This window comes from Lutjanus erythropterus, chromosome 8 (assembly GCF_056507025.1).
Source record: "Lutjanus erythropterus isolate fLutEry1 chromosome 8, fLutEry1.hap2, whole genome shotgun sequence".
Lineage (NCBI taxonomy): Eukaryota > Metazoa > Chordata > Actinopteri > Lutjaniformes > Lutjanidae > Lutjanus > Lutjanus erythropterus.
Window position 1 is genome coordinate 28,985,955 of NC_139324.1, and position 23,079 is coordinate 29,009,033.

At 38.6% G+C, this 23,079-nt stretch overlaps 1 protein-coding gene across 1 annotated transcript in view; it reads left to right on the forward strand.

Moving 5' to 3' along the window:
* Nucleotides 1-22,345, forward strand: part of grb14 (growth factor receptor-bound protein 14) — a 46,934-nt gene extending 24,589 nt beyond the window's left edge. Inside the window, exons 4-15 of the mRNA XM_084724092.1 lie at nucleotides 7,633-7,789; nucleotides 10,165-10,286; nucleotides 11,817-11,891; nucleotides 12,018-12,155; nucleotides 14,086-14,196; nucleotides 14,309-14,404; nucleotides 14,786-14,848; nucleotides 17,965-18,081; nucleotides 18,836-18,905; nucleotides 19,006-19,093; nucleotides 21,232-21,325; nucleotides 21,516-22,345. Coding sequence (XP_084580218.1) covers nucleotides 7,633-7,789; nucleotides 10,165-10,286; nucleotides 11,817-11,891; nucleotides 12,018-12,155; nucleotides 14,086-14,196; nucleotides 14,309-14,404; nucleotides 14,786-14,848; nucleotides 17,965-18,081; nucleotides 18,836-18,905; nucleotides 19,006-19,093; nucleotides 21,232-21,325; nucleotides 21,516-21,662 — 1,278 coding nt within the window. The 3' untranslated portion in view covers nucleotides 21,663-22,345. The remainder of the gene's footprint in view (nucleotides 1-7,632; nucleotides 7,790-10,164; nucleotides 10,287-11,816; nucleotides 11,892-12,017; nucleotides 12,156-14,085; nucleotides 14,197-14,308; nucleotides 14,405-14,785; nucleotides 14,849-17,964; nucleotides 18,082-18,835; nucleotides 18,906-19,005; nucleotides 19,094-21,231; nucleotides 21,326-21,515) is intronic.
* Nucleotides 22,346-23,079: the final 734 nt, after the last annotated feature.

Genomic DNA, 23,079 nt, shown 5'->3' on the forward strand with positions numbered 1-23,079 from the left:
CCACCGGTCTGCAAATGCACAAATTGCACAGCATTCGACATTGTTTTGTTTGGCAGAGGCATGTGTTGAATAAGAAAACTTAAACGCCAAATGAGAAAAGGAGACAATGAGAAAAAAGTTGGAAAAACGTTGTGTATTGTATCTTAATTATGACTGATTAATCGATTTTCAGGTATCACTTGAGGGAAATGTACAAAACTTGTTACGGACGGGGAACCTGGAATGTAAACCATCTGGCAACTTGCCGCCGATAATGAAGTGTAGATGTGTGTGACAAATACGGCACCTCCTTGTGAACCAAGTATAGATAGTATGATATGATTATGCTGTTATAAAGAGACACAGCTGCAGCGTTCTAATAATAATTTTAAATATTCATCAGGCCACACCTCAGCTATCTTTCCTATCTTATCTCTGAGTGAAACATGTTGAGCAAATCCAATCAAAACAAACTCTGCAGAATAAAAATGAGGCCATCAGCTCATGCTCACTGTGTGAAGTAGCAACTAGCTTTCCAGCGTGCTTATCTGTGAAGCTTGATAACGTTTGTCTGCTGTTGTAATTCATCTCGTCATTGGTGCGCTGAACGCTCTGCAAAGCAAATGGTATCCTGGCAAGTGGTTCAGCACCCGGAGCAGCTTATTTTGGGAGACATCAGCCGTAACCCACTAAAAATGCATCGGGCGATGTCGATGGTAAAGACGTGAATAACACATGGTTCAGTCATGACACTAGAAGTTCTAAACGAGGTTGAGACTGTCAGTGGTTTTTTTTTCGGCGTTGTTCCGGTGAGGAGCCGGGAGGACGTTTCTCAATGGCGTGTGAGATAGACCCGGCTGGAGGCCACCTCCTCACCAGCACTCAGTGATAGAGCTGCAGCTGTGGGAGTGCAGTTCAAGGTTAAACCAGAGCAGTCTAATTGGCAAAATGGCTCACACCGTCCTGTCCTTGAGATAAGAAGGTCTAATAGAGGAGTTATGTTTAACAGGACTATATGTAGTGCTGCATACTCTGTGTCTGGATTTACTCTGCCGGTGTCCAGTTTTTCTTTTTCTTTTTTAGGTTTTTCCAGTGGAAGACCTTTCTATCATAGCACATTATGTTCTGTTGTTCTGCCCCCTGCGTTACCCCTCAACCCTGAGATGCAGCTCCACAAATCAACACTCTGTTGGCATCAAACCATGTTGAATGTAGCTGCGTTTGCATGCTGTAGCAGTAGAGCATAACTGATAAATTGGTGTGCAGATATTGTTCAATTTCAGTTTATTAAATATATATTAGTATACCTAAGTCTGCAGTGTATACCGGCTGATAAGTATCAGAAAAAAGGCGAAGATAAGAAACATTTCATTATTTGTCTATTGTAGGCACTAACAGTTTTGTTTTTCCCACTTTATTCTTGGTCATGACACATTTACAATATTCTTATTTATTTATGTTTTTCATTCCTGTTAAAAAAAACCAAAAACAATTACTGGCCCAAATGTAGGATTATGAGATTATTTTTAACAACTCTCAAATATCATTGTAGCACCAGCAGGTTTCAGCAATTAGACAGCAGATTTAAGTGTCTGTTCAAGTTAGAGGAGGCTAAAATTTTGGCTTTCTCTGCCATCGTTGGTAAACTGATGATACTAGGGTTTTTACGTGAGAGGTGTGAAAATAACTTGATGTTGACGGTGTCACCGCTGCTGAAAGCTGTCTGGATTCAACCATTCAGCAGATTTTATCTGGGTGGTGATCTTTAAACTACCTTTAATTTAAAAAACATAAAACACAACCAACCTCGCTAGTATAAAACTAAGCAAACAGGCTGCTCTCTCACTGTTACATGTGTAAATATTTACAACAAATATAGTGATGCCACTACTACAACAACAACTACTACTACGCTAATGTTACTACTAGATTTTCATATTTGTTTAGATTAAAGTTTGGGAATGACTACACTAGAATATTCTGCATTAGGCCGTATTCTGACTGTAGAATTTTCCAGTTAAGACGTGTGTCATATGTTGGTGTTAATCATGTTTTTGGAGCATTGTTTGGACATGTTTTTACTGCAGTTCGCGACACACAGCCTCTTGCAAGCTAGCAGCCTGCAAATCAGGTGTAGAAATGTATGCAGAAAGGAAAAGCTCACAGAAACACATCTGCTTTTAAATGATATATAATATATGGTTTACACAGGTTTCTGTGTATGCTTAAATATCGCAATGTCAACTTTTTCAATAAGGTGATTGAAAAAATGAAATAAAACATTGAACAAATGGCTCAGATGGCTCTGTTCCACTTACATAATCAGAGTATGTACAGCTGACTTTTTTGTTAATGCTGTAACAAGCACAATTGTCTGCAACCGAGACTGAAAAAACTTGTTTGTAGTCGAACACCTGAAGCGAGTTTAACTTTTGCCCTCTAACATTAATTTAACAGAGCGCGTATGTCGTAACTCTCCTGGTGACATTCTTTATTTTTGCATGTTGCAACATAAAAGGTGTACTCCGTTGACATGACGTGGGCGGACATGAATGCTTTCCAGGTGAAAGCAGGTGTACTTTTGGATCAGGGTTACTCGCTGATGAATGCAGCTCTGTGTTCGCCGATAAAGACATCGGGCGTTCATGCAGCACGCTGCCTCGCCTGGCCGTTCATTAGAAACTCTTAACCAATGATTAACAGCACCTTCCAGTCAATGTTTTCAATTACCTGATGTGAAAAATGATGCATAATTATAGAGGGGTTTTCTTGGAGAAGCCAATGTAATTATAGTTCTGTACTTGTAATTATTTGACTGATCTGCTGATATTATAAACAGTATATAACGCACTGTATATTATATATCTCTGTGTGGTATAAGTGCTTGCCTGAGATGTAAGATGAGTATAAGATCAAGTGTCTCTTTTGATTTGTTGCCGCTGTGATTCACATCAATGAAAAGGTTGTACACCATCATACTTCAAACACAGGATGCCACTTCATATGACGCACGATTGAATGAACCAAATGGTGATTTATATAAGATTATAGATATCTTTTCTTTGTGATTCAGCAGGGACTATTTTGTATGTTTGGAAACAGCATCTGTTACATTTCTGCATGACTCAGGCATCAACAAAGTTAATTAGTGAATCTAAAACAACCTGCCGAGCAGAATTAATCTCTCCTCGGTGCTGTGCTTCGCTTTTAAATAGCTTTTGGCAGCGAACCACGTGAACATCATTTTGGTGCCTTAGGCCAAACAGCCACTATTAAATATCAAATAATTCGTAATAATTATGCAAATGTCACGAAAAAAAAAAAAAAACAATACTAACACAGTAACCATGGAGACAGCACTCAGGAAATTCACACAGGAAAACAGCATGTGTGGCTTTGATGTCCACCTTCTGCAGCAGCGTTTAACCCGGTGATAAAGCATTTACCGGAAAATAAGTTTACGTCATGGACGTCATCACAAGGACCGTGTGTCACATCAGGACACTTCCCACACTCCTGCATGGCCCGAGCTGACTCCATCTCTCTCTCCATTATGTGCATTTACATGGACATGATTTATTAACAGTGTGTTAAATATTTAAACTTAACTGTTATTTAGTTTTTTTTTTTACTTTTCTGTAAATATGCAAGGGACAATATATCTAACTCACACCTGTTTTCAATGTAATTAACTTATTTTACATAAATATTTCAATAGAAAATAATTTTTTTTCAATAGCTTGTGACCCAGTAACTCTAAATGAATACCATGCATCATAAGGCCTCCTACGCTGGACAAATAAAACACACCTCTTTTTATTGCTTCTTCTATTTTACAATATTTTAAAATTAAAACTCAGTTTGTTTGGTTTTTTTTACTCACCTCTATGGTCACATTATAATGCTCTTTTCCTTATGATTCTTGACTTGTCTGTTATCAAAAAATGAAACCAGGGGAGTGAAATGTGCACAGAAAGATTGCACAACCACTAACTGGCTGTTTATTTTGGCACAGGACTCAACATAAAAAATAATATTATTTGTCACAGTCTTTGTTTTGTATCTCTTAGTTTGATCTTGGTGTAAAATTTAAATCCCTATGGACACTTGTATATGTCAAATCGTCATTCTGGCACTTAAACATTTGTGTACATTGTGCAGGTCATGCGTGTTCTCCAGCCTTTGCCACCTTTGTCTCACAAATCAGTCATCCAGGGAAAACCCTGTAATGACCTGCTAACTGTACATTATCCTGCTTATTACATGGATACTTACTAAAAAAAACAGTGAGTCCTCCAGAGTCTATAATCAGGACTGTGTCCATAGCAGTGGTCTGTTATTCACAGCAACCATCTGCTATTCAAACATAACAGACTGGAAAATGCTGTAATTTACCAATCAGGATCAAGTATTAACAAAGCCATATAATAAAAAAAAAAAGATAAGTATTGCTTTGTGTTTGGGAATGTAGCAGTCTGCAGCATTTCACTGGTTCCTGCTGCAACCCCCCACCCCAGCATGGTGCTGAGATGGTGTGTTCCTGTTGATGTGTTGCATTTAGTATGATGCCAACAGAAGTTTAATTTTGGTCTCAGCAGGGCGTAGAAGCTGCTCTGACTGGCAGAGCACCCACAGTAGCTCTCTGAGAGATGCCATATGTCTTTATAAAGAGAGGTGAAGCCACTCCCCTTCTGATGGGCCACCATTGATTCTGTTTGAATAGTGCCATGAATCGCACATATGATGTTTGTCAATTCAAAAGATAATTTTACAAGTCAAGCCAAGTTTAGCTTGTCAGTAACACAGTATTTAAAAATTGCGTTTATTGTGACAGACCTACTTACCTACTAATTATTTTCTGTACTTCTTTTTTATCTGTACTTATTTCTGTCTTTGTACCTCTGTAAAATCTGAATTTCCACTCAAGGGAATCGCTGAAGAATTATTTTATTCCAACTAAATTTTGCACAGGACTAACTTTAATGTTTTCAGTTGTCTGTTCTAAGTCATGCAAACACAAAGAACATCTGTAATGCTAATGTTCCACAAAGGTTTCCTCATCGTCTGACAAACCCAGCCCTGTTCCTGGTGAAATGTGATGCCTGAATGATTTGATTTGGCCGTCTCTCAGGAAGCCACTTCCTCACAGCAACTTCACTGTTGCCCAGACTAGACGCAGCTATCAACAGCAGAGCAGCAAACACACACCTTTAGAAAAAAAAAAAATTAAAAAATCTAGCGTTTATTTATTTTAATTGAATTTGATTTTGCACTGTGGTGTCAAGTTCTCAGCTGTTGTCTTTGTCTGGTTTAGATAATTAACCCGCAGTGTTATTGAAACAGTGGCTGCCGGAGTAATCTGTTTAATGTAGGCCCTCGTCTTTGTTAGACATCCACAAACAAAGATGCTCGTCTTGTACGGCTCCTTGCGGGCTGATTAAACACTAAATGGTTTACGCTGAGAGGTGATGTCATGGCTGGAGGCGCCCATTCGCTGATGGCTCCTTGAGGACTCAAACCTCAGCCCTGTTGGGGAGCTCTGACCTCCTTTCTCTCCGCAAAAGGAATCGGCTTTAAACTACTAATAGAACTCATTGAGAGAAAAGAGACTCTCATTTGGTCTTTATTTACCCCCGACACCCTGCACCTGCCTCTGTCAGCTCTAGACTTGACTTGACCCAACTAGCATTACATTTAACCAGAACCTTTGTAATTACTCTTTGGACTCTTGCAGGGCATTATGCTCTGCTGTCCATGGGTGTGTGAGTGTGAATAGAGGGGTCAGAGCCTTATATGTGTCTCTCTCTAACCCTGCAGCCCTTTTCAGACATGCAATACGTAACACTGCTGGTTTTGTGCATTTGTTTCGTCATTCAGGCATAGGTGACTTTTGAGGTAATGTTTCTTATCGGACTGTCGCAGTGACGGAGTTTCCCCTGTGGTTATTTAGTTTGGCTCAACAGCACGGTATGCAGTTAGTGCCATTCTCTTGTTTTTCCCCAAATTCTTTTATGATAAATGAAGTCATTTGGTGCAGTAACACAAAGTGTAACATCACCTGTGGATCTCACCTTGATCTGAGCAAGTGAGTTGCTGGATGCTTATAATAGTTAGCTAATTTGTTTAAAGAAAAACATGTTTTAATTGCGATGTCATGAAGAAGCACTACACAATCTTTAAGTGTGACAGCGGCGTCTGTGATTGGTGGAGCTTGTGGTTACCATGGAACATTTACCGCACCCAAAAAGGGTAGTTCCACTCGCAGGCTGGCTAGCTAGGTAGCTAACATTAACTAACATGAATTGTACTAATAATGTTGTTATGCAACAATAAATATAATGTATATACACACACAATGCAAACTACAATATATTACAAGATGCACTATTATTTGCAATGGTTCATGGGATGAGTAGTTCCTTCATTCTTAAAATAATTATGTACACAGTCTTGTGCCTTTGCCTTTTTTCAGTTTTCAGATCTTTTTTTTTTTTTTTGGCTGCAAATCAAATGTCAGACATAGTTCAACTCATGAATGGTTGGCTTTGTTTCAGACATAAAACTCTTTATATAAGGATCTTCTGAGGCGTCAGTGGAGGGAATGAACAGGAAATTCACGTCCAAAGCTAGAGCCGTCCAAAAAGTGGGTGGCTTCTCTTCTTTCGGGTAGCTGATATCTATCCATCATTGAGTTTGATGCGTTATTCCTGCATCAAGTCATACATGAGACAGCGTAATATAAATCCTTGTACATTACTGATAGTACTGCATGAGTGAATTCATGCTTTTTCATGCATGAAGTTATGCATGAATACATTATAACTATGTATCGTTACTATAGTGTTGCACCACAAGGGAGAAATTATAGATTAATTTTGTGCATAAGAGATTAAAATTGAGATAATTCATGGCTCAGATCTTAGAAGGCGATACGAGACGTGCACATAATCTGTCTCAGTCACTATCTCTCTTGACACTTAGTGGTGGAGAAAGCTCGCAGGTGATTTGGTATCAAGCCCCAGCGATACAGATATGTGGAGTCAGGACAGCCCCGTGCTAAGAGGCAGTTTGGTCTAATTGCCTCCTTTCAGCTCCACTGCAGCACAGAGCAGGAGAGAGGGAGGGAGAGTAAGCGGCTCGTTGCTTCCCAGCTGACGCTCGCTGTGCTGTCTGATGCGTGTTTTTATGTTTCTCACAAAAAGCTCTCTTTCGCAATGCTGTGTACTCAGCCGTGCATCGGCTACAGAGCTTGCCCAAACTCAGAGCCCTGCTTGGCTTCACACAGCAGGGTAAGTTCTTCTCTCAGATGGATTAATTTGTTCAGTGTTTGATGTCTCCATGTGGTTTTTCGCAAGATTACTGGACGGTTTTCTTCGCAAGCTTTGTTCTTTGCATCCTGGAACAGGCTTTGCACATTGTTCTGTACTTTTGTCGCACTTTCATCAACTCTTCGTTTTCTGAATATTTTGTGGCTGCAATAGAAAACGGGGGCAGCCTAAACGGTGTAAGTGGGTCAAACTGATTAATTTCTCTGATACTTTTAGCGCTGTTCATTGCATCAAGGCAAAAACAACACTCTGCTCGAACTAAGTGAAGTATGAAAGTATATGCTGAAAGGTTGAAGTGGTCGTTGATTCGGTGCTTCTGTTGCAGGTAATCAAAGTTTATAATGAAGATAACACCAGCAGAGCAGTAGAGGTTCCCAGTGACATCACTGCACGGGACATATGCCAGCTGTTTGTCTTGAAGAACCACTGCATTGATGACCACAGCTGGACTCTCTTTGAACACCTCTCCCATTTGGGAATAGGTAAGATTTTGTTTTCTTCATTTCCTTTCATTTTTATTTAAATTAAATTTTATATCATTGTTGTCTTGTTGTCTTTTTTTTTTTTTTGCAGTGAATGTTTAGCAAAATTAACCTTTTTTAACGTATCATTTCAATCCATAAATCAAATTGCATGGTTAAAAATCATTTGTGGCTTTGATTTCACACCTCTGAATCCTTGCACACATTTCAGATTTCTCTTCAGCAATTCAAATTGTAATTGTCACACAATGTAATGAAGAATTAAATGATAATGCACAGCAGCAGGTCAGGTTAAATGCCGTTTGTCAAAATATACATTGAGCACATTTGATTTTGACACCCTTGTTGTATGTACTGGTATTAAGCACGTGATGGTAATGTTAGTCCTCTGGGCGAGGTCTGTGTGGTTTTAATGGGAGGGGTGGTGTAGGTCGCGGGGTGGGATAAAGTGTACATATATGTGTGAGTGGAACAGAGTGCTGTCCTCTGTTTCCAATTAATTTCCCAGTCACATGTGAGATATGAGTCACATATGTTGGGAGCTGATCGTGTCTTAATCACCGTGAGACATCAATTATAGATCTTCCTTGCATAGAATACTATTTCTCATCCTCTCTTGTCATTATGTTTTCCACACTGGGTTACACACAGTAGATTTTCTCTAGTTGTATATTGTTAACTCTACTTCTGCTTGGCTTTTTTGTGGACTATAAGAAGTTGTTGTGAGGTTTGTATTTCAAAGCAATGTAACCTGCTGCTGCTGTGATCAATTTTAATTTGAAGCACCATCAGATATTAATCTGACAGATATTCTTTCTTCCATGCACCAATTTGCAAGTGAGGTAGTTTGGTTTCATTACAGAAAAAACATGCTTTAGATACTTTTAAAGAAAATTTGGACTGATGCACATTATCAAATAATTTGCTGTTAGTTTTAACCATTTATTCAACATGTGACATAAGTATTTGTACATTAAAAAGCACATTACCTCCATTTGCACTCAATAATTGTGTGTGAATGACACTTAATACAGTTGTTATGAAACAAACAGTGAAAATACACATATTTGTCAATGATATATCTGTGCATTTTCACACTGTTGCACACTTTACATAATTCATCCGTCTGTTCTGTTCCAGTCATCAGTGTTTTGTTTTTTTTAATCAACACTACATATGTGAGCTCAAGGGGCTTTTTCTTAATTCAGAAAAGTTTTTTTTAGTATTTGGAGATGTATGCTTTGACAGTATTTAGGATGTAGACCAGGGATTCTCACTTTGTGGCCCTCTAACCATTTTCTAATTCAAAAGGAAAATAATTGATAAACTGATTCACGCTGGTTTTCCCAGAGGAAAGGGACAGATATGTCTCTCAAGTGCAGTAGGGTCAGACGCTGAGCAACGCAGGGGAGGAAAAATAAGAGTTTAAATATGCCATTTATTCTGTTCCTGGTAGGAGGAATTTATATTTATGGTTTATATTTACGAATCACTTCAACATTTCAGTGAGCTGTTTATTTTTGACTAAACTCCTTCAAATGTTACCAAAGCATTTACAGTTAAAATGCAGCTGCAGGTATTAAATGCAGTAAAATGTCTGATTCATCTGTCAGTCCTTGCATCAAATTTAGTTATTAATAATAAATATGAGTTAAAAAGTTAATGAGTTACTTACTTTAAAAATAGAGAATAAAAAAAAGATGAGTAATAGGGCTTTTGAGGTATATTTATTCTATCTCATAACGTTTATAATTAGTGTTTGTTTATTAACTGGCCTCTGACCTCTCCTCATTTTTTAAACATGGCTTCCAGGCAAATCAAGTACTCCTAACATAGACTGTAGTTTGATTTTTTTTGCTCTCAGATTTCATTAGTAAAGGGCACATCTATAAATGCTCATTCAATTGAATAATTTACAAAGTCTGGCACGTGTCGTTTTCCAGAATGATTTAATCAGCCGTGTAAATTCAGACCAGTTACTTGTTGTCTGATGACTTCTTTGCTCTGTTTTGTTCATGTTCATAGATTGTTGTTCAATGCTGCTTCACATGGCCGGCTGAACAACAAAGTTTTCCATTAATTAAACAATCATTTTAGCTTTTAGGAAATGATTAATATCGACGTTGTGCTGCTTGACTTGAGAAACACACTCTCATCCAGAGGTTACACATTGATATAAGGTTAATAATCAAACTCTGTGCCTCCAACTACAGCAGTGCAACTCTTGTCAGAAAATCTTTTGTAGACGTCATTGCATTGTGATTTTAAGAACTTCAGACTTACAGCTGACTCTGTTCAGGCTTCATCTTTTATCCAAAGAGCAGTGAATAACAGGCCAACCTGTCGTTCATTTTCTCTCCTCTCGACCTCACCAGAGAGAACCATTGAAGACCATGAGTCTGTCATGGAGGTGTTGTCAGGCTGGGGAATGGACACGGACAGCCGGCTGTATTTCAGGAAGAATTATGCTAAATATGAATTCTTCAGGAAACCCCTGGTGAGTTTGTGGTGAAACTGTTCTTTGCATATGGTGATGTGAAGTGTTGGGGTATAGTTAACTACATGTAGTTCAGTTACTAGTCAAACTACAATTTGCAGCAGTTGGGTGGTAGTTTAACTACAACCTCAGTTCCAAAAAAGTTAGGACGCAATGTGTAAAATGTAAATAAAAACAGAATCCAATAATTTGCAAATAATTTTCAACCTTTATTCAATTGAATACAGTACAAAGACAACATATTTCATGTTCAAACTAATTGTTTTTTGTAAATATAGACTCGTCCTGAATGTGTTACATCACATTTTCTTTTAACAAAACTCAATAAGTGTTTGTGAACTGAGGACACTAATTGTTGATGTTTTGAAAGTGAAATACTTTCTTATTCTTGCTTGATATACGACTTCAGTCCAGAGTCTCTGTTGTTGTATTTTGTTCTTCATAATGCACCATGTATTTTCAGTGGGAGACAGGTTTGGACTGCAGGCAGGTCAGTCTAGTACCTGAACTCTTTAACTATGAAGCCGTGCTGCTATAACACATGCAGAATGTGTCTTGCTGAAATAAACAGGGTTGTCTCTGGATGGCAGCATATGTCGCTCCAAAACCTCCATCAGTGGGACCTTTACAGATGTGACAGTTGGCCATACTTGCACTGATTTCTCTGGAGTCTCTGAATATTTTAATTATATAATGGATAGTAGATGGTGAAATCCCTAAATTCCTTCAGTCGTGTTGAGAAATGTTCTTAAACTGTTGGACTGTTTGTCCATGCAGTTCTCAAAGTGCTGAACCTCAACCCCACGCTCGCCGTGAACAACTGAGCCTTTCGAAAGTACCCTTTTAATACCCAACCACGATACAGTCACCTGTTACTGATCAACCTGTTTACCTTCTGAATGTTACAAACAGATGTTTTTGAGCTTTCAGCTGTTGGAACATTAAATATCTTGTCTCTGTGTATGTATGTAATTGAATACAACTTGAAAAGTATTTGCAAATCAATGCATTCTATTTTTATTTACATTTTACACAGCATCCCAGCTTACAAACTACAGATTCATAGTATTTTCATAACATTTTTTGCCATACAGTGTGGCACAGCCTCTTCCCCTTTGCCACAATTGTCATTTAATGACAATCACCTGCTATTTCATTAAAATTAGTTGTGAGATTAGTTGAGATTCCACCTCATAAATGTCTGTATCCACTCCTTAAAATGCGTCCTCGGGCTGCCTAAGTGAGGAATTGCCTGTCCTAGTTCGTAAATCAAACACACCTACACTTTACTCACCATCAGTTTGGACGTAACTCTGTAACGAAACGAGATGCCAGACTCATGACACAGTTTGGATGATGCTGAACTACTTGAAAATAGACTTAATCTTTTCATTGTGAAGCAGGATGTAGTTTGGTAAACTTCAGTTTTCATGTTGCCTTCTTGAACCAGCACACCTGTATTCCCACCACTGTTTGTGATGAGGAGTTTAAGGAGTGTCGTAGTAACTGATGTTGCTTTCATACTGGTAGGACTTTTTCCCAGATCACATGGTCTCCATATCCACGGAAACCAATGGGATGGTGGATCACTCTCAGCTCATACAGGTATCAAGTTCTCTGTGTTTACAGTGCACTCTGTTTGCCCTTGGGTGCCAATTGTGAGTCCCTCTGTCCTTTAAAAATCTACTGTACACACCCATCTATGGACAAATATTTCTCTACCCAACACAGACCTTTCTCAACTCCAGCACCTGTCCAGAGATACATGGACACCTCCACGCCAAAGAGCATAGCAGGAAGTCCTGGAAGAAGTTTTACTTTGTGCTCCGGAGGTCAGGGCTCTATTTCTCCAACAAGGGAACATCCAAGGTCAGTAAAGTAAAATCACCCATCTACAAAATGTATCAAAAGCAGATTACTCCATGGGTTATTTGTTCCATACTACTAAAACTGTTGTACGCAGCCATATATTGAGGTATTGAGTAATTGCACTGGTCTGTCATGCTTTTTCCTTTCTTGAATTAAATACACATTGTCCTTAGTTTACACAGTAAACATCCGGGATTTAAAAAATGCATGGCACCAATTGGAAAATCCTACGACGGGGTCACCAGTTCATCCTCTTTACGTATCTCACTCATGTTGTAAGAGGGCAGTGGAACAGGTTGAGCCTGATTTTCCTTAGGTCAGCTGGCACAGCAGCCAGGCAGAAACAGTACTCTCAAAGCTGATGACAAGTGAAGCTTACACCTAGGCACCAGCCACGCCAACACAACCACTTCTCTCTCAACTGCTTTCATTTCCTACAACAGTAGACCTTTTGTTGTCGAGAGCAGGAAGGCTTTCGGTATCGCACCCACTTCCACCCTCGCGGGTTTGCCGTTCATCTGTGGTCTTGGTCAAACACGTTGCCAGTCAATCAGCGCAGACAGTAACGGCTGTGGCATGACTTTATATAAGGAAGTGGGAACGGCGCGTGACGTGAAAGCAGAACAATGGTTGTCTTTGTGCCTTTTTTTTTTCCTTGGAAATTTATCTTTAGCACAATGTGGCTGTTGATACTGTCTCAGCACAGCCCCTATCAATATGTTTAATTTTATCCTTATCTCTTTCATTGCATTTATAGGTTAACTACACCCAGAATGACTGATAAGACCGCTATATATTGATAAATATGCATTGTTTAAATTTACGTGAGCTCCACCTTTGTCCTAAATGAGCTATTATGTTCCTTCTTTCCAAAAGATTAGACTGTAAGACTGGGTTACACCAACAGAGATTAATTAGGAATAGTTCTTATCAGGGTTTAAAATTAAGCAAAGCTCTGTGTCACAATTAAATAAAGTGTATTGATTTAAATCAAAAGTAATTAAAGTTGTATCAATATGGAGATGCTTGCTGCCCCTAACCCTAACTAGTAAGGAAGTGTTTGCTAGCCCACGAGTTAACAAAAGCTAATTTAAATTTCAGTGCAACATAATATAAAGTTTAAAAAAAAAGAATCCTTGTTGGTGCAAACAAGCCTAAGTGTGGTTTGATTCAAATTCAAATATAGGGTCCATTTATCCACACTTTTTAAAATTTTCTAATAGAAGCATGTCCTATTTGTTTCTAAAAATTACTTTCTTGTGCATTATTCATTTTGTGTTATGAAACTCACATTAGTGAACACATCACACACAAAAAGTAACCTGGACAGTAGTACTGTCCTTAAGTATGCTACTTTATACTTCTACTACACTACATTTTGGAAGCTAATATTGTACTTTTTACTCCACTACATTTAGTTACTAGTTACTTTTCAGAACTGGATTATTGATACAAAAAGAAATCATTATTACACCTTTACCAGCTGCAACATGAAAGAAATTTTAATGCCTCACTAATTATAATCCAGTAATATTATACACAAGACTTTAAAACTGGCCACTCGCATAATGAGTTCTTTCAGTTGTGGTATATGAAGCATATTTTTATGTTAATACTTTTGTACTTTCACTTAATATTACATTAGCAAATACAAAAGAAGCAGGAGATTCTTCTTTAAATAATTTTGTTTTTGATGATTTTGTGGTTATGGTGGTAAAAAAAGAAAAAGACCACTTTGGTCCACTGAGCCTCCAAAATCCACACAAGATTGAAACTACCCTGTAGTAGCTTTAAGTAAAAGATGTGAATACTTCACATGCAACAGATTTACAGATGTGAAAACTTGACTGGAAACTTTAATTGATGCTGCATGAAAGTCTATAATCTTTACTATAGTTTTGTTTTATTATGAGCTTTCTTTGTTTCACAGGAACCAAGGCATCTTCAGTTCATTGCAGACTTTAGTGACAGTGATGTCTACACAGTGTTGTCAGCCAAAAAGCTACACGGAGCACCTACGGATTACGGCCTCTGTGTCAAGGTGCCGTCACTTTCTAGAAATGCCGAAACCGTACAGAAAACGAGCACAAGCAGAGTATTGATTCCCAGCATGCTGAACTCCTCTCGTCTCTTTGTAACTCCTTTCTCACCAGTCCACGAAGTGCAGCTCAGCGCGGGACTTGAAGCTGTTTTGTGCCGATGATGAGCAGACCAGGACCTGCTGGATCACAGCCATGCGCTTGTTAAAGGTTGGCTCGCCGATCACTAACTGCGAGTGGTGTCTAAGAGCAGGAACGCTGAGTCAGTGCTAGAATCAGATTTAGCTTTTGGGAGGAGGTCACCAGAAACTATTGAGTGATGCTGGATTAGCGTTCCCACTCTTTATAGAAGCAGCATGTGTTCATTGTCTGGATATTTGCTGGATAAAGTTTGGAGCATTAGTCATTCTCCTGCTAGTTCTATAAATAATATACAGTAAAGCACAAAACAGACGGTGGTTTATTTGTATCTGATCTTTGTCATCACTACACTACAGGGTTACTGAAAGTATTTAAAGAGTAAAAAAGAGAGAGGATGTAATAAATATTTGGGGTTGGAATTTAAAATGCTGACATGTGTTTGTGTTTCAGTACGGGATGCAACTGTACCAAAACTTCATTCAGCCACACCAGAAGCAGAAAGCTTCACCAATGGTAAGCCAAAGATCTTATTTTTTATGTCATGTAACTCACGTTAAAGGGCCTTAAATGTTATATTCTTACATTTGTTTGAGCTTATATTAATGAATCAAAAGACAATGTGAGTGAGGTTACTTTTTGTGACAAAAATCCACAGAGAATTAATCCTGGATTCCTGTGATGTTGGAATAATGGTAAAAAATGAGTTTCCGACTGGGAAAATTCATGTGAACACCCCCTCAAGTCGGAACAACTTGGATAGTCAGTGGAAATTTTGTACACGGCTTCTGAGTTGTTTAAACATGGCAGACAAAAGTAAATGTTTGGTTCATGGAAAGAAACTTATTATTTATTCACATGTTGCATTTCAAGTTTTTGCTCATGTTCAATTTGTGATATGATTGTAACTGTCAGCTGCTGTCCACAAAGAGTGACCTGGATGAGTGAGAAAGGTTATTTACATGGATTAAAGTTCTCCATCTTTTGGATTCCAGACAGGAAATGTATGAGTTACCTTGCAAGGCAGCTGGATTTGTGAGATCACGCAGGAATCCATCTTGCCAGGCATCAAAATTATCTGTTTGTGTCCACACCAACAATTGTCCTAGGAGAGACGTCTGGCAGCTACGGGTGTGGTTTTAGATGTGACGACAGCGAGAAGTGTCCATGGAAGCGACTCGTCTCGCTGGCGGCTCCTTAAGAGTTTAGCGTAGATACTGCGATAACATCAGTTATATCAGAACTGGAGAGTATTTCTTCATCGGAAGAAGAGCAAGAAAGGGCACTGGAGGTTTTCTAGACAGAAAAAAATCTTTTTGCTCTTTTCTTTTTTTAAATGCTTGCCCTTTTCCAGATTCAACTTGCCACATGTATGAGATCAGTGTGTGTGGATCTGAAGGGGGGAAAAAAGCGAGGGGAGGAACAGGCATCAACTTGAATCTGAAGGCTACCACTCGCTCTATAAATAAAGTGCGTCATCACTGATGATCTTGTACTACATTTCGCTGCACTGCACGTGCTACAGATTTATCCACCTGTTTCAGCTGCACATATAATGACCAGCTGTGGCCCTGCCCAGGTGTAAAGGCCTAGCTCCTGCCATTAAATTTTTCATGTTTGGGATGTATTTTACAGATAAAGACAATGACACAGGCTGTGTGGCTGCTCTCACCTGTTTCTCAGTAGTTCATCCATGGTTAGCATGTGCGCCAAAATGAAAAGCATGAGATTCCATGGTGCAGGCACGCCGCTCAGGGAGGCAGCGTGGGAGTCGCTATGGTTACGGGGACGCTCTGTCTGTGTGTCTCGCAATCCCCGCCCTCCTTTCACATCTACACACACACACCGGCTGTCAGTCTTTATGTCTAAATACCACTGTGATGTGTATTCACAATACATTTATAAGAGACTATCAAAATGTGGGTAGTCAGTATACCATCAGTGGGCGTTACATCACTATGAATTGATCAGGGATATGGTAAAAAAAAAGTTGCATTGCAATTACAGTGATGGAAATTGATATCGCGATATGTGATATAATCAGTGGGAATGATCATTTATGCTTTACGGTTCTCATTTTTAGTTGTTTCATTTCATCTAGAGAACAAGATTTTTAGTCCAGGTCATCTCTGCAGCACTACAGTATCTCATTATAATGCTGTTTTCTTATACAACATTCCTTTTTCAAAAACTTGCGATTTGGTTCTGGTTCTGCGATACGGATATTGTACTTTAAGAAAAGGTGTACTAACCCTGAAATTGGGATTTTAGTCAATGTCTGCAAATCTGATTTTGAGGAACTCTGAGCAGACAAAGTCTTGGGGACCCCCTGTGATTTCTGGTGGCCCCGTAAGGGGTGCCCAGACCCTAAGTTGGGAACCAATGGGTTTTATGACTTCACCCAGCTTTAATCCATGCTTCTATTAATCATACAGACAGAAATACAACTCCAAATTAATGTTAACGTTGCTCCTTGTCTGTTGGATGTGAATGTTTGTTAACACATTTGCTCTTATTAAATGTTAGCAACCATTAGCTGTTACAGCTTTATAAGGTATTATGTCAATGTTGTGTTTCTAGCTTGTTCTACTGCCCTTGGTGACCAAAGGAAAATTCATGAGTTAAAAATATACTGGAGCTAACGCAGGCTAACACATACCGGTGTAGTAATATAATTGCGTAGGACAAATGAGGCACCTTCAGTGTGTTAAAGTAGGTTTGGTGTCCCAGAATAGCCTCAGACTCGACTGGGAGTATTTTTGTGGCAATGAACACAATCTATTTATGGCTTTTGGACATGTTCATGAACCCTCTGCTTTCTAAAAATACACAGTGATCAGCTGCTCTCAGATTTAACAACTCATCACCTCTTCTCTGCTGTCGGAGGGTCATATGTGACCAGCAGCCTCGCCCAAGAGGATTAGCCAGAAAGATAGGGGGGTACACGAATCTGCCAAACGCAGGGTCGGGTCAGACTGCTGAATCCTCTGTGGTTTACTTGACAGATTTAGCTAAACACGCAACACAAGAAAGCTGCTTCATATTAACTCTGAAATGCAAATAAACGCTGTATTCAGACACATTAAGTATCATAGGTGTCTTTACATGATTGGAATTTGGACAGAGTGGAAAAGACAGGAAGACAGGAACGCTTCCGTCCCCTAAAAGTAAACACTGCTCACTTTGTTTTCGCCACTCGTTTAAATTGTAAGCTTAGTAGGTGGTATAGGAACGAATGTGGTAATTTAAAAGCTTCTTGGTAATCCTGATAAGAAGAATTTTCTTGAGTGTGTGCAGTGAGCCACTCACTATATGGCAGCTTAGAGGACTAAAATGTGCCCATGTGTCATTCTTTTCAAAGCCACTCTAATCCCTTTTCAATGGAGTTTTCTGTCTGGAATCATCTAGAAATGATGGAGATGGGAGTCACGTTACTCAGACACTAGATGGCAATACAATACCACGACAGTCAGTCGCTACAAGCGAATACAAAGGAAATCAAACCAGAAAAGAAAGAAACTGGGTTTTGAGTAGATTACTGCTTGTTTTAATACAACAGATTAAAAAAATGTAGCAAAAAAACCCATACAGTCACTGCAAAATAACATAGCATTGTATGTGTGCAATTTCAGAGAAGCATCTCAGAGAATTCACTGGTGGCCATGGACTTCTCTGGCCAAAAGAGCCGAGTGATCGAGAACCCGTCTGAGGCGCTGTCTGTGGCTGTAGAGGAAGGCCTGTCATGGAGGGTGAGTTAAAACTTTCTCCAACAACAACAAGAGACATTTTGCTGTACTGTAAACAGGAAAAAACATAAGGTTTATAAGCGGTAATGCTTTATTTTACAACAGTTGTATCCCTGTCACTTCACCCAGTGGTACATGTACCATAGACATGTTGATCAAAAATGCACATTTTTCCTCTGGCCTGTAGCGCTGTTTGACCATTTACATAGTTTGAGTCACAAAAGTACACACATTCTATACTTGACTTTGGTAAAAGTAGAAATACTTATTCAACTTGTTTACTCAAGTAGAAGTGAAAAAGTACAGACTCCGAAATGTACTCAGTAGTATAGAAGTAAAAAGCCTCTGAAGGACATTTCTACCAGCTGTTTCTGTGCAAACCTAACTGAACTTCACCTTTTCTCCACTGTCGAGTCTCCCTTTCTGTCTGCTGTGACTTGTTACATCATTTTTATCTTGTTATGCCCAGGTCTTTTATCTTATTTTTGTCATATTACATTATATTCGTTATATTAGTTGTTTTTTCCTGGTTACATCTTGTTACATCTTTAACTTTGTATTGTTGTCTTTTATGTCGTTTTCGCTGTGCTTGGCTTTTTGCATTGTTTTCATCTTGTTACGTCTTTTGCACAATTTTTGTTTTGTGGCCTTTTTTTTTCTTGTTATATCCATATTGTCTTGTTACAATGTTTTCGTCCTGTTGCGCATCATTTTCATTGTGTTATGTCTTTTACTACCTCTGTAATTTCTCCTGTAGAAGAAAGGCTGTCACCGTCTGAGTGGCCACGGGAGCCCCTCCACGTCACAGAGCTCAGTGTCAAACATAGGTTTGTTGGGCCCTTCTTTTTTTATTATGTATATTAAATTGTTGTATGCAAACAAGTGAAATAAATCATTTTTAATGTACCGTCTCTCTTTGTGCCTCAGCACTCCACTTGACTCAGCCCTGGTTCCACGGCAAACTGTCTCGGGACGAGGCTCAGCGTCTCATCACTCAGCAGGGTCTCATCGATGGGTAAGAAGTCATTTTAGTTTTCATGGTGTCATTAAAGACAGTCAGTGTAGCAAGTAAATCACTGATGATTGGGCTGTTTATAAAGGGTCTTTTCCCTTTATATTAATGTGAATCACATTTGAATTCGTTGCACAAGAGAAATCACGTGTATTTAAGAAATACATACAATACAGTAATGTAGTTGTGAGAAGGGCAGTTAAAAAAATATAACAATCATTGGGGAATGTGGCAGAATAAACATTACAACGGCATTATTTTTATTACATTATCACTTCTGATTGTACCTCTAATTATTTCTACCCATCAACATACTAGAAGCAGATCTACAAAAGCAAAAAGAAGGGAATTGTTATGTAAGAGATGATTTTTTTTTTTTTTCATTTAACCCTTATTTAGCCAGGGGAACCCACTGAAACCAAGGTCTCATTTTCAATGGTGCCCTGCTTACATACAATACATTTGACAATCATGGAGCAATGTAAGAAATTAAAAGGTAAATGAGCAGTAGAACATCAGTACTTGAACACCCACCATCAATATTAGCATATCGATCAGTAATTTCAGTTAAAGGACATGTTAAATCCTAAGTAAAACATTCACATACCTCAACATCAAGCTCATGTAGCAAATTTTTGAAGGTGCCCAAGGAGACGAGGGCGTTTCACTTAGCGGTCTCCTGGAACTTATTCTAGGTACACAGCAGCTAAAGGCAGTTTTTTCCAGTTCAGATTTGTGGCATCTCAAGGACTAACCAGTCCTGAGATCTTGTATGGTAGAGATTACAGCGCCATGTACTGAGGGATGTCAAGTAATTGGGCAGCTTTAAAATGATAGCTTTATATGCATACCAAAGCAAATGCTTCCTTCTCCTAGCAGACAAAAAAAATCAATAATGTGACACAAATTATTAATTCTAAAATGATTTTATTGATTTAAATAATGCATCCATAGCAATGGTCTGTTCTTCATAGCAACAGTCTGTTATTCATAGCAATGGTCTGTTATACAGAAATAGCAGACCTTAGAATGCTGTAATTGACCAGTCAGAAGTTGTAGTATTTCACAAAACCATGATATAATCTCTATGATTACACAGCTTTGTGAAATAATCGATTCCGATTGGTCAGTTATGGCCTGTTATTTCCTGTGTAACAGGCCGTTGCTATGGATGCAGTTCTGATCATTGACTCTGGAGGACTTAGTGGAAGCAATAAAATAATTTCAAAATAACTTTTAAATCAATATTTTGGGTCAAATTTCTGTCTGCAGCCATGTAATAAGTGGGATAAAGTACAGTATGTGGGCCATTATAACAATTGCGATTGAAGATAATGCCTCTGGAGGAGAATTAAATCATTAAAATCAATAAATCATTTTATAAATTAACATTTTGTGCCAAATTATTGATTTTCTTAAAAAAATAAATAGCTGCATAATAAGTAAAGTTGGGTATTATTTGGATTTTAACAATTCTGATTCTGCTCATTGATTCTTAATAATTCTCAATTCCAATTCTGTCCTCAAATTGTGAATTGTGTGTGACACTAGATTACCATGGACAAATGTTACCAGTGGAAAAATTGAGCTGAGCTAATGTTAAGTAAATAACTGTAACAACGGTGTTTTCATCTGCAAGTCAGGCAACGTACTGAGTGGCAAAAAAGAAAAAAGTTAAAATTCTCTGATTTCAGCTCATTCAATGTGATTTTTTTCTGTTTTCTTCACTCCTCTCTGACTGTAAACTGAATATCTTTGGGTTGTGGACAAGACGTCATCTTGGGCTTTGACAAACACTGATCATATTAATTAATCAAGAAAATAATTGACGGATTAATCAACTATGAAAATAATCATTAGTCGCAGCCTTAGATGAAAGGATGACTGTTGGTACTTTGACAAAATATTAACACAATGAGACTTTTGATAAATAATAGTTAGTAATGTGAATATAATGATTAAGTGGGTAAACGTCACTTTACTGTAAAGCAGCCTTTCAAACCAGGAAAAGACAAAACTTCAGCCATATCATGATATAATTATATCCAAAATCTAAGACAATATCTAGTCTCATATTATGATATCAATACAATATTTTCTATATAGTAAAAGTAAGTTTAAAGTTTTCTCTTTGTTTTCAGAGTCTTTCTTCTGAGGGACAGCCAAAGCAACCCGAAGACATTTGTACTGTCACTGTGCCACATGCAGAAAATCAAACACTTTCAGATCTTACCTGTGAGTATAATTTTGTTTTAACACAGAGTTTTTCTACTAACATTCCAAAAACTAACTCCAAATAAGAGCATCATGTTGAGTAAATCACCTATCAGTCACTTACCTCGTGTCTGTGATTCCTTTCGTGTGTGTGTGGATGTGCACGTACACTCGTGCGTGTGTGTGTGTGTGTGCGCGTCCTCACCTGCAGATGGATGATGAAGGGGAGGTACTCTACAGCCTGGATGATGGTCAGACACGGTTCACCGACTTGATCCAGTTGGTGGAGTTTTACCAGCTAAACCGTGGCGTGTTGCCCTGCAAGCTCAAACACCACTGTGCCCGAATCACCCTGTGAACAAGGGACCCAAAGAGATCCCCGAGGGCCCACATGCACCTTAACTCCGGGGCCTTTCTGGACAAACACTCCCAGTGTTCTTGTGCCTTGAAGAAGAAAGATACACAGATAAACTGAACAGCCGTGCTTACTGAAACCACTAACTTATCATCCACATGGTCCTCCTCATTTTTCCTTTTTGAGAAAAATCTGAATTTGACAGTAGACTGTATAATAACTGACCGGATGATGTGCAGTTTCGTCTGGTGATCCTTCCTAAGTCCCGCCCCTTTTCACTCTGTGCTCCAGTGACAGTTGAGCAAGGTTGATGCCTCAGTCAGCTTTCTCCTTTCCTGTTTTCATACTTAAATGCACTATGTGCTAGACTCAAGTATGTCGGGGAAAAAAAACACACAAAAAGAAATTTGGAAGTTGGTTAAAGCTAGCAAAATGCTAGCTACCTAGGTAACTACTCTACATCAGTCATTCGCATTTTACCAGTAATAGTTAATTTCAAGAAGTGGCCCTATAGAACTAAACAGTGAGGTACCAGAAGTGAAAATCCCATTCATATCCTGAACAGAGGATTTAGATTAGCAGCCAAAATGTCGTAACCATCTAAGGTAGACTTACAACGAGCTCTGTGCTCCGTTAATCGGGCTTTATGCTCCCATAGAAGCTACAAGTTTGTATGATATCGATTTAATTTTAAGAAAAAGATGTTTTATTCACAATGTCCTGGAGAAGTGCTACACTATCCACAATCCTAAAGTGTAATGTCAACATCTCTGATTGGTGGAGCTCACTGTTACCATGGAAATGTTTACTGCCCCTGTGAACGGGTGGCTCTTCTAGCTGTCAGGCTAGCTTCAATATAATTTGTATACACAAACAACACAACTACAACATAACACTGATATTAATAATATAAACGCTATGCAGTCTTTTACCTTTGCCTCTTTTTTTTTTTCTGTTTTCCAATCTTTTTTTTTTTTTTTGTCCCGAATCAAGCGTTTTATTGTCACAGTTCATCTAGTAGTTGGTTGATTTGGTTCCAGGCTTAAACTTCTTCACATCTAAGGATTTTCTTAATGTCAGCGGAGTGGATGAATGAATGAGAAATTCACTTTCGGAAGAGGAGCTGATGAAAAAGTGGGTGTTCACTGAGCTCTGTTGTGTTTACAGGAAAAGGAAAAAAGGTGGCCAAGGTGCCAAGTCAACTGTTTTTGGACCACAGAGCAAAAAAAGTGGCAGGACTTTTGAAGCGTCAGATGAATGTGTAGTGCAAACAGCATCATGTAACCAATGAAAAAGTTTTTTTTTCTTGGTAATTGACATACAGTAGCTGGAATTTGAGCTCTCACTCAAACTGCAGTCTGTATACTGTAATTACATATAACCTACCTGACAGTCTGTCAAAGCTAATGATGGTTGAATG